Source organism: Fundulus heteroclitus, chromosome 21 (genome assembly GCF_011125445.2).
Source record: "Fundulus heteroclitus isolate FHET01 chromosome 21, MU-UCD_Fhet_4.1, whole genome shotgun sequence".
Lineage (NCBI taxonomy): Eukaryota > Metazoa > Chordata > Actinopteri > Cyprinodontiformes > Fundulidae > Fundulus > Fundulus heteroclitus.
In genome coordinates this window covers 26,591,568-26,605,261 of record NC_046381.1, presented here as the reverse complement: position 1 = coordinate 26,605,261, position 13,694 = coordinate 26,591,568, and the positions used below count along the sequence as shown (strand labels likewise).

The window sequence follows — 13,694 nt, the reverse complement described above, 5'->3', positions numbered from 1 at the left end:
CTTAATATAAAAATCAACAACAAGTCCACATTTATTAGTTCTATTTAATCTTGCAATGAGTTTACTCGTGTGGCCCTCTTGAGATCAGATTAAGCTGAATGCGGCCCCTAAACCAAAATGAGTTTGACACCCCTGTTGTAATCTATCGATTGCTGAGAAGATTCACCACTGCTCCATATTTTCTCCATTTGGCTATAATTGTGCTTATTATGCTTTGCTTTCCAGAATGATGCCACTGAACTTATTTCTCGTGTATTTTTTACTTTTTTAGATTGGGGCATGATGTCTTGTTGTCAGACAGGTTCTATGTACGTTATTTGTTGAAAAAGCAGTAATCAGGCATGAGTGTGGCTAGTCAAATTGAGGTCTGTTTTTTTTTTCAAAAACATCTGGTCAATCTGTCAATACAGGAATTATAGTAAAAATACCACCTGAAAGATGCTCTTTGTATTTACTGAGGTTATCTTTGTTTAACACTTTGCTTAGTCTGATGATCTGTAGAATTTTGACAAAACAAAACTAAAAGTAAGAAATTTGTAATGGGGAAAATACTTTCTCTCAGCACTGTATTTACTAGCCACACCTGAACAACCTGCAGCTTCAGCATGTTGCACATACAGTAAACCAACCAGATGTTAGTATACTGGGACTTTGGCCACTGCCCAGCAATAGCTGTCCATTCCTATTTGTTATAAGTGAAAACTTGTGTTAGCAGCTATGAATCCCCCTAAATCCCTTTAGTGTTACAGAAAACATTGCAACAACTGGGGTGTCTTGAGTGGCTGTGATCCAGCTAGAGCTGAGGCAGGGCAGCAGTTTCCTGAAAGAAATGTATTGCAACAAAGTAAAAAAACAAATGGTGATGTAGAAAATTGTTTCCATGTGAAAAATAGTTGCCTTTTGATTTCTTAGAATAAGTGTTTCCTTCAGGACTATAGAGGCACACCTCAAAAACCTACAATATGAGTAAAAAGTTAATATACTTTATAATTTATTTTCAAAATTGAAACCTTGTATACGTTATTTATTTCTCTTTATTTTCAGGATTATGGCTTAGAGCAGAAACCTGTGCCTGCTACAAGTTTACCCACAAACTGTACATTATATACTCTCAATACTTTGTTTCTTTAAAATTAACTTGTATAAATGCAACATAACATTGAAGCCTGTGGCTCTGCTGAGGTGTGAAGTAAGCCCAGACTCCTGTTGTCCTCGGGTCAAAATGACCTGCCACTGTGTTAAAATCCCCCATAAAATCCACTAAATGTTATTTTTTTAACTTGAGATTTTAAGACTTTTCCTAGATTGGTCAAAACTATAGAAAAAGGTAAATGTTGCTTTTATTCACATTTCCATGTAAGCTGTACAAAAAATTTACAAAGATGGTCTTCGGGTCAAAATGACCCGTGAGGCAAATAGAGTTGAAATCAAGGTCACAGCGTTATTTACAAACCACAGAATGTTACAAAGTTTTAGTTGTGTCTCAGATCAATCAGTAGCACAAGTAAACAAGGCAAATCAGGTGGTGTTCTCGCAGACTTCAGAAGACCACCTGTTATTTCCAGAGGTTATAAAGGTCCTGCATAACACGACCCTGAATTGTGTCTGTGCTGAAGCCATGATTGTGCGTTACAACACTGAAGAGGCTTTAGAGGTGATTTTCTCACATGTCCAGCAAGAAGAGGAAGTAGAGGATGTATCCGATGATGGAGAGGAATACAACCCAGAGCATGATGAATCATCTTCAGAAAAAGAAGAAAAGCCTGAAGCTGAAAGTGAGACTTTCCTTTCAAAAAATGACAAACTAACATGGTCCTCAGCAGCATATAACCAACACGGCAGTCATGCAGAACAAAACATTATAAAGATGACCCCAGGACCCACAAGGTATGCCGTTTCTCCTGCCCATGATATTGTTTCTACATTCTACCTGGTAATCACACCAGCAATAGAAAAAAGAATCCTGGAGATGACAAATGTGGAGGGTTTTCGCAAATATGGAGACAGCTGGAAAAAGACGGATGAGATTGACCTCCAGGCCTATTTAGGGCTGCTAATCCTAGCAGGTGTATACAGGTCCCGAGGTGAGGCTGCAGCTAGTCTATGGGATGCAGAGAGTGGAAGGCCAATTTTCCAAGCCACAATGCCACTCAAACTCTTTCACACCTACTCAAGACTGATACGATTTGATGACCGTGAATCAAGACCAGCAAGACGTGTGACAGACAAACTTGCAGCCATAAGAGAGGTATGGGACAAGTGGGTGGAGCGGTTGCCCTACCTCTACAATCCAGGGCCCAACGTAACAGTGGATGAGCAACTGGTTCCATTTAGAGGTTTTCATATTTGTAATAAAAGTGATTTTCACTATTGATTTCTTTGACTGTTTTCTGTGACACTGATACTAATCACTGATGCTAATGTCTTTTGTCCAAAGGTCGTTGTCCTTTCTGGCAGTATATGCCCAGCAAGCCAGCAAAATATGGGATCAAGTCATGGGTGGCTTGCGATGCCAAATCAAGCTATGCTTGGAAAATGCAAGTCTATACTGGGAAGTCAACCAGTGGATGCCCAGAGAAGAACCAGGGGATGTGAGTTGTGATTGATGTGACAGAGGTACTGAGGGGTTACAATGTGATATGTGACAATTTCTTCACCTCTTATGAACTCGGACAGCAGCTCCTGAAGAGGAAGATCACCACGGTTTGTACAGTTCGAAAGAACAAGCCTGAGCTCCCACCTGCACTGCTTGCGTCAAAGAAGAGAGAGGTCTTCTCCTCAAAGTTTGCCTTCACGCCCACCACCACTCTAGTTTCCTACCTCCCAAAGAAAAACAAGAACATAGTTCTTCTGAGCACACTGCACAAAGACGGCGACATTAGTGATCGTGAGGACAGGAAGCCAATCATCATCCTGGAATACAACCGCAACAAAGGAGGTGTGGACAACCTAGATAAGGTGATTGGAACATATAGCTGCAGAAGAATGACTGCACGCTGGCCCCTGGTCATCTTCCACAACATCATTGATGTGTCCTCCTACAATGCCTTTGTGATTTGGAGAGAGATCAACCCAACCTGGATGTCTTGTAAGCACAACAAGAGGAGGGTGTTCCTGGAGCAGCTGGGAAAGGCACTTGTAGCTCCACTCATTGAAAGAAAGAAGCATGTCCCCCGCACAGAAGCCTCAGCAGCAGTTGTGAAAGCTATTCATAGTGCAGCAACTCCTGATCAACCTGAGGATCCATCTACCACAGCCACTTCCCCAGCTAGGGCAAGTAAGAGGAAGAGATGTCAGTTCTGCCCTCAAAAGGAGGACTGTAAAACACATACTGTGTGCTGCAGGTGTAAGAAATATATCTGCAAAGGGTGTGCACTTGCATACTGCCCTACATGTGCTAGTTAGTTGAATGGGTTATGTTATTTTTCATATTTTTGTATTGTACATTCTCTTAAATTGTTCACTGTAGAAAAGTAAAAGAAAATGAGTCATTGAGATGAATAGGAATGCATTCGAAACTCCTTTTTGCAAATTTTTTTCTTTTCTTAAGCTATAGAAATTCAAGTGGAGAGGGAAAACTCACGTATTCACACATTTTGTGGTGAATTACAATATACAAGATGAAATTTGGTGTTTAAAATTCAATTAAGCTGCTTATATTGGGGGTTCAGTGAAGACGGGTCATTTTGACCTGTAGGACACAGGGTGTATACAGAAAATGAGGACAACAGGAGGGTTAATAGAAGCATCCGGCTTGTCTACATTGCTGGTACTGATGTCTCATCTTCCTGAAAGCAAGGAAAGGTTGAAATGCTCTAGAATTCCCTGGTAGACGGCTGTCATACTTTAGACTTGTTAAAACACAGTGGACCTATACCAACAGTTGAATTATGTGCCTCTTCTGTCTTCCTCCAGACTCTGGAACCTTGAATTCTAAATCAAAAGTCAATTGCAATTTTATCTGAAAAAAGGTCTTTGGACAACTCTGCCACGGTCCAGTGCTTTTTCTCCTTAACCCAGGTAAGACACTTCCAGCAAATTCTCTGGTTCAGGAACTGCTTAACACAACAAATCAAACAGTCAGAGTACATTTCTCAGACATGTCTGTCTCTGGTGGCTCTTGAAGCTCTAATGGCAAACCACACCTGGTGAATCTCCTCTAAATTCTTAAATGGGCTTTAATTCACTAGTATCCCCAGGCTACAGCAATTTGTAAAATGCATCTTCTTTAGCAATGACCTTTTGTGGCTCACTCTCCACATGGAGGGTCTCAATAACCGTCGGCTGGACAGCTGTAAAGGAAAGAGTCTTCTGCATAACATGGTCATAACAAAAAACTATAAGTGATGAAACTCCTTTATATTATTTTCTGTGATATTTTAAAATGAAATGAAACAAAATTATGTTTGATATTTTTAATAACTATAAATCAAATTTATCAAACTTAACCAAAATGAATCCATCAATTATCATGATCTGTTGGTATGGCATATCCTGAGAGCTGTGTGCAGGTTGGTGCATGTTTGGGTGTCTCTCTCTCATCTCTTCTCTGCAGGGTGTGACTGGTAGGTGTGGTTAAGCAGCTGTTGCTTCTGGGGGCCAATCAGGAGGAGCTTAAAAGGAGCAGGGAACCAAGGGAGAGATGCCAAACTGTTAGCTCTTCCAACGTGGTCAGGCCAGCATTCTCAAGCATTCATGGCTCTTGTATTTTTTTCCTCTTTCACCAGGATCCAGCCCAAGCTCATGCTTGGGTTCCTTTGGCCAGGTGACCAGTTCCTAGCTCTATTAGTGCTCCTGGAAATAATCTGAGAACAATCCCTTTCTCTACTCAGTAACTTTTATGCCACTCACCTGACAGTCCAGCCACCATTGCTGACTGCTCCACCGCACACTGCTTCCTAGAAATGAGACAGGGAGAATCGATACCAATAAGCCACCAAACACCTCTGCCTGTCAAACACAGTCTCTGTGGATTTATCTGCTTTAACAAGAAACGCACATTCTCTTACAAAAGTAAGACAATTCATAAAAAAAAAAAACAGGAAAAGTAAATAAATATAATCAAAGCAGGAGTAGGGGTAAAATCCACCGGCCCTTAAGAGTGAAGCCTGCAGAAACATAGAGGTCATTCTGGGTTCTTTGTTGATCTTCCAGATAAGTTGGAGTAATTTCCCAGCTTTCGGAAAGGTTCCCCTCTGTTCCCCATTTCTTCATTTGTGGATAATGGCTCTCACTGCATTTCTCTGCAATCCCAAAGCGGCTCTGTAACCCTTTCCAGAATCATTGATGTCAATGACATCAATTACATCAATGAGTATGGATTATTTGTTCTTTAAGTTCTTCAGTTTGGAGTATGCTTTGTTGCTTTTTGAGATATTTTAGCCTTTGTCATGTTGTCACACACTGTATTGGGTAATTTCTTTACAATACAGGTCTGGTAGTAAACAAGCCTGGGTCTGGCTTGTGAATTTAAACCAAGGAAATCTACTTAATTATGAATAATGAATAATGTAACTACGGGGGCAATTACAGGTTTGTTGGAATAGTTTTTCTTTCCTTAATAAATTAAATAGTTGTTTTTCAGGTCTAAAAGTTTGTAGGGTTTTTAAAGACAAAAAAGTAAACAACAATAAATCAATAAAAATAAACAAAATAAATGTGTAGGGGGGCACTTTTTTATAACACTGAAGGTGATCAATACATTTTTAGTAATAGTTTAGTGTAATAGCATTAGGCAGAGGAATTAGTTGTTCTTCTCATTATTCCTCTTGTGCAGCTGAGATCAAAAGGTCTGTTCATGTCACAATATTTTCTAGACAATGATAAGCAAGACGAAAATGAAATATGAAATGTTATGAATGACATTATTGGAAATATTCCTAACAAACATAAGTGGTGGACTTAACTTTTAGCAAATTTCCTTTCCTTTCTGGTGATTACAGAGACAGACTGGAACACAACAGACTTTGGCAAACTCTTTTACTTTTAAAGTATTGCCAATATTTGCAAATACAGTCAGTATAAATTATTGTTTAACAGCTATGTTTTCTAGATCATCTCTTGATGAAACCCATTTATTGCCTTAGCCAATTTTTTCTTCCTCTTCTTTCAGTCTATCCAAAGTCGCAGTGATTTCTCCACATAAAAAAATAAGCCATATATTTTTATTTTCTCCTGTGTTATGTCTGAGCAGCTCAGATTTCACACTTGTGTATGCGGCCGTGGGAAGGAAGGAAGCATATTCATTTGTGCATTGAAGATTCTGGCAGGCGAAAGGAGAAAAGGAAGATGGAGAGACAGAATTAGGCCAGTTACTGGCAGAGCTCCCCGCAGCCTCAGTCAGAAAGGCTGGGTGCCTGAGGAGAGACCGGAGGCCCCGAGGCAAATCCTGACATCATCACCTCAGATTCCTCATGTCTGTTGAGACACCGTCATGCAAATATTATATTTATAGTGCTGCCGAAGCGAACGCACCAACTGCATCTGAGCTCATGAGCTCATGCAGCTTTTAACTGTAAAGCCAAGGTAGACTGAACTATCACCTTCGGTTAGTCATCATGAAAGGAAAAGGAGATCTGGTGTGAAATAGAAAGATTAGATACCATAGTGGCAGAGAGCGGTGCAGCTACAGCAGTACATTTGGCTTAAAGTGAACCTGTCACTTCCTTAAAGGGGAAACCTTTTTTTTTTTTTTTTTTTTTTTTACAGGTTCAGTCAGCTATGAGGCTTCTACTGAAAACGTGAATCAACTGGTTGGTTTAACTGAAATAAAATAAAAAAAATCCAAAATATAACAGCCACAAGAAAAAAGAAAGTACACCCTCTTTAATGCTTGGATATTAGGTATTAAGTCATATAAAAATTTATTTTGTCTCCAAGTTTCAAAATAATTTAAATAGTCACATAAATAAATAAGGACTCTTTTTGGAGAAAAGTTCACAGATTGATGTCTAATCTTATATGTTTTTTAACTATGGTAAGGAAAGTGGTGTAAATGTACTTCACCCCCAAAATTAATCTTGTTTTAATCATTAAACCAAAAATCTGGATGAAAGAAATTGGTTTTCTTATCTGTGAAATATGTTTGGATACCCTCCCAATAACACCAATTCTATTTGATTGACATAATTTTGGTAATTTTCTTGTAGTCACCTACAAATCTCTGACATTAAACCTAGGAAAGTATTCCCTGTTATTCACCTTCAGCTGTCAGGTGTCTGAGCGAAACTTACCGAAAGTCCTCTCTATGAGATCAAGATCTAATTTTTGACTCAGCTCAGAACTTTACATTTCTTAATTCTCTGCTGATTGAGGATTTAATTATTTCAGGGTTTTGTCATTTTGAAATTTCCTGCTCTTCTTCAGCTTCATTTTTTACAGATTGTTTCACATTTTCTTCAAGAACCCTCTGATACTCAGCAGAAGTGATGTGACGTCACCCGTTAATTAATCCTGGAAGCTCGACGCCAACTGACCAATCAGAGATCACAATTTTTTCCGAATTGAAATAGCCCTTATCTGGGGGAGCTACAGACCCTTTACCACTAAAATGTAAATGTATATTACAAATGCATTCAGAGGAATTTCATTCAAAAATGAAAAATGGTTCAACTTTGTCAGTTAGGAAAATACAATTCAGACAGGCGTTCTCCGGAATGATTAGATGGTGGAATGGAGTATAGTCCTTTCCAACAACTTAAAGAAGTCTAGAAAAATGTAAAATATGGATAAAGGCATACTGCCAACATCATGAGCAGCTACGCACAATGTTCAACTGTAAAACCTGCAAGAAAATGTAAATTTTTTTTTTAATTACTACATTGTATGGTCCGTTTTTAAATTAAATGGTAATGCTTGATGCTAGTTCTGCTGTTTCTTCAGTATTTTGCATATATGTATGTTGTAACTTGTTGTTGTATGAGTTGAGTCTTTCTCAACTATGATAAGTAAGAGAATTCTGATTTTGCACAGTGCACTGTAAACGTGAACTCGAAATACTCCTAATACTTGTGAACTCCCAATACAGAATTTTAATGTAAATTCTTGTCATATATATCTTGATGGCACAAAAATATCTTCTGCAATAACTACACTGTTCAAAAAAATAAAGGGAACATCTAAACAACACAATGTAACTCCAAGTCAATCACACTTCTGTGAAATCAAACTGCCCACTTAAGAAGCAACACTGATTGACAACCAATTTCACCTGCTGTTGCGCAGATGGAATAGACAACAGGTAAAAACTATAGGCAATTAGCAAGACCCCCCAATAAAGGAGTGGTTCTGCAGGTGGTGATCACAGATCATTTCTCAGTTCCTCTGCTTTCTGGCTGATGTTTGGGTCACTTTTGATTGGTGGCAGTGCTTTCACTCTAGTAGTAACATGAGACGGAGTCCACGACCAACACAAGTGGCTCAGGTAGTGCAGCCCATACAGGATGGCACATCAATGTGAGCTGTAGCAAGAAAGTTTGCTGTGTCTGTCAGCCTAGTGTCCAGAGCATGGAGGCACTACCAGGATACAGGCTAGTACATCAGGAGACGTGGAGGAGGCCATAGGAGGGCAACTACCCTGTAGCAGGACTGCTACCTCCACCTTGTGCAAGGAGGAACAGGAGGAGCACTGCCAGAGCTCTACAAAATTACCTCCAGCAGGCCACAAATGTGCATGTCTCTGTTCAAAAGATCAGAAACAGACTCCATGACGGTGGTATGAAGACCCAAGGTCCACAGGTGGGTGTTATGCTTACAGACCAACACCGTGCAAGACGTTTGGCATTTGCAAGATGTGACATGCTTGAAAAACTAGTTGATTGGGCATGGAAGTGGGACCCATATGGGGTGGATCATGCTGTGGTGATTGGACCTGCTTTGATGAAGGGCAGTGAAACTCCTTTAATAGGTTGACATGAAAACACCGATTAGTCTTCTTCTTGTCAGGTGTGTGTAGTTCATAGGTCACCTTGCTCACACATTAAGTGATCCGATAAGGACCGTGCCATTTGGCCAACAGCTTACTGTCACTGGTGGGCAAAAGTAATAATACCTATTGTCCAACCTGAAAAGTTCTTTCTCTGGCCTTCTTGCCATACCAGAACTTCTGATGAACTTGTGAGGACCTCATGTTCTCCTGTGCTAGTGCTTGTCATCTGCTTCAGTCTGTCTCTCATCTTTAGAACATAGGCAACCACATTGTCCCATTGTGATGTAGGTGTCTCCCAGTGATTTCTCAGGATATCCAGTGGTCCCATAAAGCAGTTCAAATGGAGAGAATCCTGTAGATGCTTGTGGTACTTCTCGGTATGCAAACAGAAGATATGGCAGCTACAGGTCCCAATCAGAGCCTGTTTGAGAGACAAACTCCCGCAGCATGTTTTTAAGAGTCTGATTGAATGCCTCAACAAGTCCGTCCTTCTGGGGATGATATGAGGTGGACCTAATCCCCCTTAACCCCCATACCCCATAAACCTGCTGGAGCAGCTTTGACAAAAAAAATTGTACCACAGTAAGGACTTATCTGGGAATCACTACTCTCGACAATAGCTGGATTAGACAGGTTGCTATATGTCTAGCAGTAATAGATCTAAGACAAAAAGCCTCAGGGTAACGTAAACACAAATGATCAAAATATACTTGTGGCCAGATGAACTTCTTTCAAGAGGCCCTACAATGTCCATCCCTATTCTTTCGAATGGTGTTGCAATAAGAGGCAATGGCTGAAGCTGGGCTCGTGGCAACCCCCTTGGTGACGTCAACTGGCAAGTCTCACATGAAGCACAAAAGTCTTTCAGTTGATTGTACATACCAGGCCAAACAAACCTATTACTAACTCTACTGAGGGATTTTTGCAATGCTAGAGGACCTGCCCATGGGATAGAATGACCACACTTCATGACCTTCTGTGTGAAACACTGTGGCAATGCTAAGGCCTCAACGTCACCTTGTGTTTGATAGAGAATTCAATTTATAACATCTGTTATACAGTCTACTTTGCCCACTTGTACACCCTATATTTCTGTAACTTTGTCAAACCAAACTTTCAGCTTTGGATCAGCACGTTGGAATGCAGAAATGTCTGAGGGAATCTGAAAGTCTAGAGGCGGACCTGGTTCTTTGATAACGTCACATGGTGTATTAGCTGAGGCTAAAAACTCTTTTGTGCTTTGGTCTTGCGCAGCTTAAATTGACCCCCCTTTCTAGCTCAACATGGTAAAGGGCAACTACTCCAGTGTGTTCTTAGCTCTCTGTGCTCTGGTGGTGACCACATTACAGGAAGAATGATACTTTTCCATTAACTGTCTCTCCACCCCTTGAACTGCCGACTTTAAACTGTTCTTCCCATCTAGGTGTGCCTTAGCTTGTGCTTGTTCAATAAGATCAAATAGAACAGGAAAATCACTGGCTTCTTTATGCTGACCATTGATTAAGACAGGGACTGTTAAAAGGACTGCTTTCTCTGAGGTGTAAGAGGCTCAGAAAGTCTAGGAACAGTGCATAAGAGAGAGGGTGTAGACTGTCTGGTATACAATATGCATACTGGGTGTGACCTAGTTCATTGCACAGATAACAGTGAGTGTCTGGCCTAAGTTTGGGAAAGGATGGCTTATGTGTTCTAGTGCTACTAAGCTTAAAAAATAGATTGTTTGAAATTGCTATGGGACTTACTTTCAATTTGTCCACCCCCATAGGACTTACTGCATCCTGTGAAGTTGCTGTCATGGTGGAAGGTGGAAGGTTATTTTACTTTTACTTCACTATATTTCTCAACTTAATTGCATACTTTTACTCCAATACATTTTCAATGTTTGGTTTAGTTACTCGTTACAAAAAGAAAGAGAGAGACTCACGCACGCAAGTGTTTTGACCCCACCTACTGATTGACTGCGACAAAGTCAGGACTTCCCTGGGTTTGTTCATCACCACCAACAGGACAAGAAGCTGGTTCAGTGGTAAAGCAGGTTAAATTAACCTTGTGGTATAGGTAAAGCATCTAATAGCAGAGAGTCCTAATTTTCTTAACTAAATGATAACCTGCAGGTGTATCTATTAGCAGGTTTACCACTTCCTGTAGGTTAACAAGACCTGGTTTATCAATTAACCATGTTCTTAGTATACACCCCCTGGTCTAAATTTTGCCTGCACTTGGTTGTGTACAATTTTAAAGTGCATAGCACTGACCTTACTTGAAGAAGGAAAACTGAAAGCTTACAAAAAAGTTGTATTTTCTGTCTAAACTTGGTCTAAATTTCTCCTGCACTTGGCTGTTTATATTATTTTAAGTGAATTTGACTTTCAAAGTTTACCAAAATCTAAAAATGTCATTCAAACTGCATTTGCTTTGTTTTACTTCTTACTTATACTTTTTATTACATTACTTGAGTACATCTATTTTTACAGTAATTTTCATACTTAAGTACAAGACATTTCAGATACTTTAAGACTTTTACTCAAGTAACATTTCAGTCAGTGACTTGGACTTTTACCAAAGTCATATTTTGGAGAGGTACCTATACTTTTACTCGACTCTGAGATTTCAGTACTTTATACAACACTGTATATATATATATATATATATATATATATATATATATATATATATATATATATATATATATATATATATATATATATATAATATGCTCTCTGTCTTCTATATGAGGACGTGCCGTCGGTGGAGGTGGAGTATAAAACAAGGAAAGGCTCATTCTATAGTTCTGATGGAGGGCGGACTCAGAACTGCAGGCTTTCTGCTGGACAAGTTAATTTAATATAATAGTGAAATTTATTGTTGGTGTTATGTTAAATCCAGGCAGTGCAGTCCAGTAACTAGTCTGTCTAGTCTGTCCAGAAATGGGTTATTCTGTTCACCTCCCTCCACATAATGTATGTACAGTACATTGAAGGGATATCGCCCAGTCTGTAGTAAAGCAGCAAGACCGGCCAGTTGTTTTTAATGGGGTTTGTAGTTGCTTACTTTAGACCTAAAAAAAGTGACTGCACATTCAGATATAAGCCAAATAAATGTATGAGGGACTTAAGAAAAACAAAATGGACTTGGCAATAATGCCAAAAACACAATGACCGTAGCTATTAGCTATTAGTGGTTGCTAATACATGGAGGACATGTTGACATTGTCACACTTATTATAGTTCGATATAGCTATTATGGCAAAATTGTTTGTAATTAATTTAGCACACTACTAGATAGTGCGTCAGTGTGAAAATCTTAAACTGGGGCTTTAATTTAATTATACAAGTTTTTTATGTATTCACTGCCAAACAAATGTCAAGGTTTTACATTAGTCTCAGTTTTGGTGCAGTTTTGGCCTGCCTGTTTTCCCCATGGACTTTCCTGCACTCTCATCCAGGCCAGTTACTTCTCTATGCCTAATCAGTTCTACCTGCTGTTCCTAATCAAGCCCGGACTCGGTTCACCTGCCAACACCTCTACTTAAAAGCACCTCAGTCTGCTCTCCCCTGCCAGATCATCATCATCCCTACCTCGTTTATGCCTAGACACGTCTGCCAGCCTGCTAGTCCTGCGACTTTTTTTGCTCTCGACTTCCCCAAGCACCTCACGTCACGCTCCTTCCTGCGGCTTCCCTGCTTGCACCAGCCTTCATCCTGCGTCGCCTTCCTCGCTGACTTCCTCCGTCTCCGCCTGCCTGTCAACCCCAGCGTTCCAACAACTCTCACTCTGCTGTGCTGCCGGCTGAACCTCAACCCCAGCGCTCCAACAACTCCCGCTGCTGTGGGAGTTGCTGTGGCGGTCAGCCGCCAGAACTTTCCTGGTTTCTCCCCAAGCTGGTGCTACCGTCACCGCCGGTGGTACCACCTAGCTATCAGTCATCGGCCGAGCAGCCACCTGGCCTCCAGTCGTCGCTCGAGCTCTCCAGACGCCGCTCGAGTCCGCCTGATGTCGCTCTCAAGCTGCCGCCGTCCGTCGCTCTCAGGCAGCTGCCATCCGGCGCTCTCAAGCAGCAACCGCCGCTTTCAAGCCGCCACGGCTTTCAAACCGCCGCCGCTTTTAAGCCGCCGCTGTTGCTCTCAAGTCGATGACCTTAAGCCAACGCCGTCCATCACACTCAAGCCATCGCTTTCCAGTGCACTCAAGCTGACGCTGTCCAGCGCACCCAAGCCTCCTCACTGAGGAGGCTTGGGTGCGCTGGTCAGTTCCCCTGCATTCCCAAGCCGCCGCTTGAGCTCTCCAGTGCTCCAAATCCACCGCTCGAACTCTCCAGTGCTCCAAAGCCACCGCTTGAGTAGTAGGTATACTTTGTCTTAACAAGTTATGGTCTAGTTATCAGTCTAATATATCCCCTCACACAGTAGACAGGAGGTTTGCTGATATCACGTGAGACCCCATGAAGCACGCTGCTTTGCATTGCACTTCACAAAACACTGCTGTGGAGCAAAACTATAGTGCTTGCTCATCGCCAAGATAAAACTAATAGGATTCTGCTAAACATGTAACAGATAAAGAAAACTGCAAGCTAGATCATAGGCAAAATAAAATAAAACAACTACTTCAAAAGAGAGCCTCCAAGAAATTGTTCATAACAAATGCAAATTGAGAATTTCAGCTCGGAGTGGCAACAGGCCATTAGGGAAGTCAAGCTACGAGGTGATACTGGAAATAACACTTTTCCATATAGACACTTTTACTAAGTGATGACGAATCAAAGTTTTCA

General features: G+C 40.8%; 1 protein-coding gene across 1 annotated transcript; it reads left to right on the top strand.

The window, feature by feature from the left end:
• The first annotated feature begins 1,618 nt into the window (after nt 1-1,618).
• LOC118556980 (piggyBac transposable element-derived protein 4-like) lies at nt 1,619-13,153 on the top strand. Its single transcript, XM_036125761.1, is given in 3 exon segments — nt 1,619-2,336; nt 2,438-3,273; nt 12,488-13,153. Coding segments are annotated over 3 exon segments (2,220 nt in total).
• The last annotated feature ends 541 nt before the right edge of the window (nt 13,154-13,694 follow it).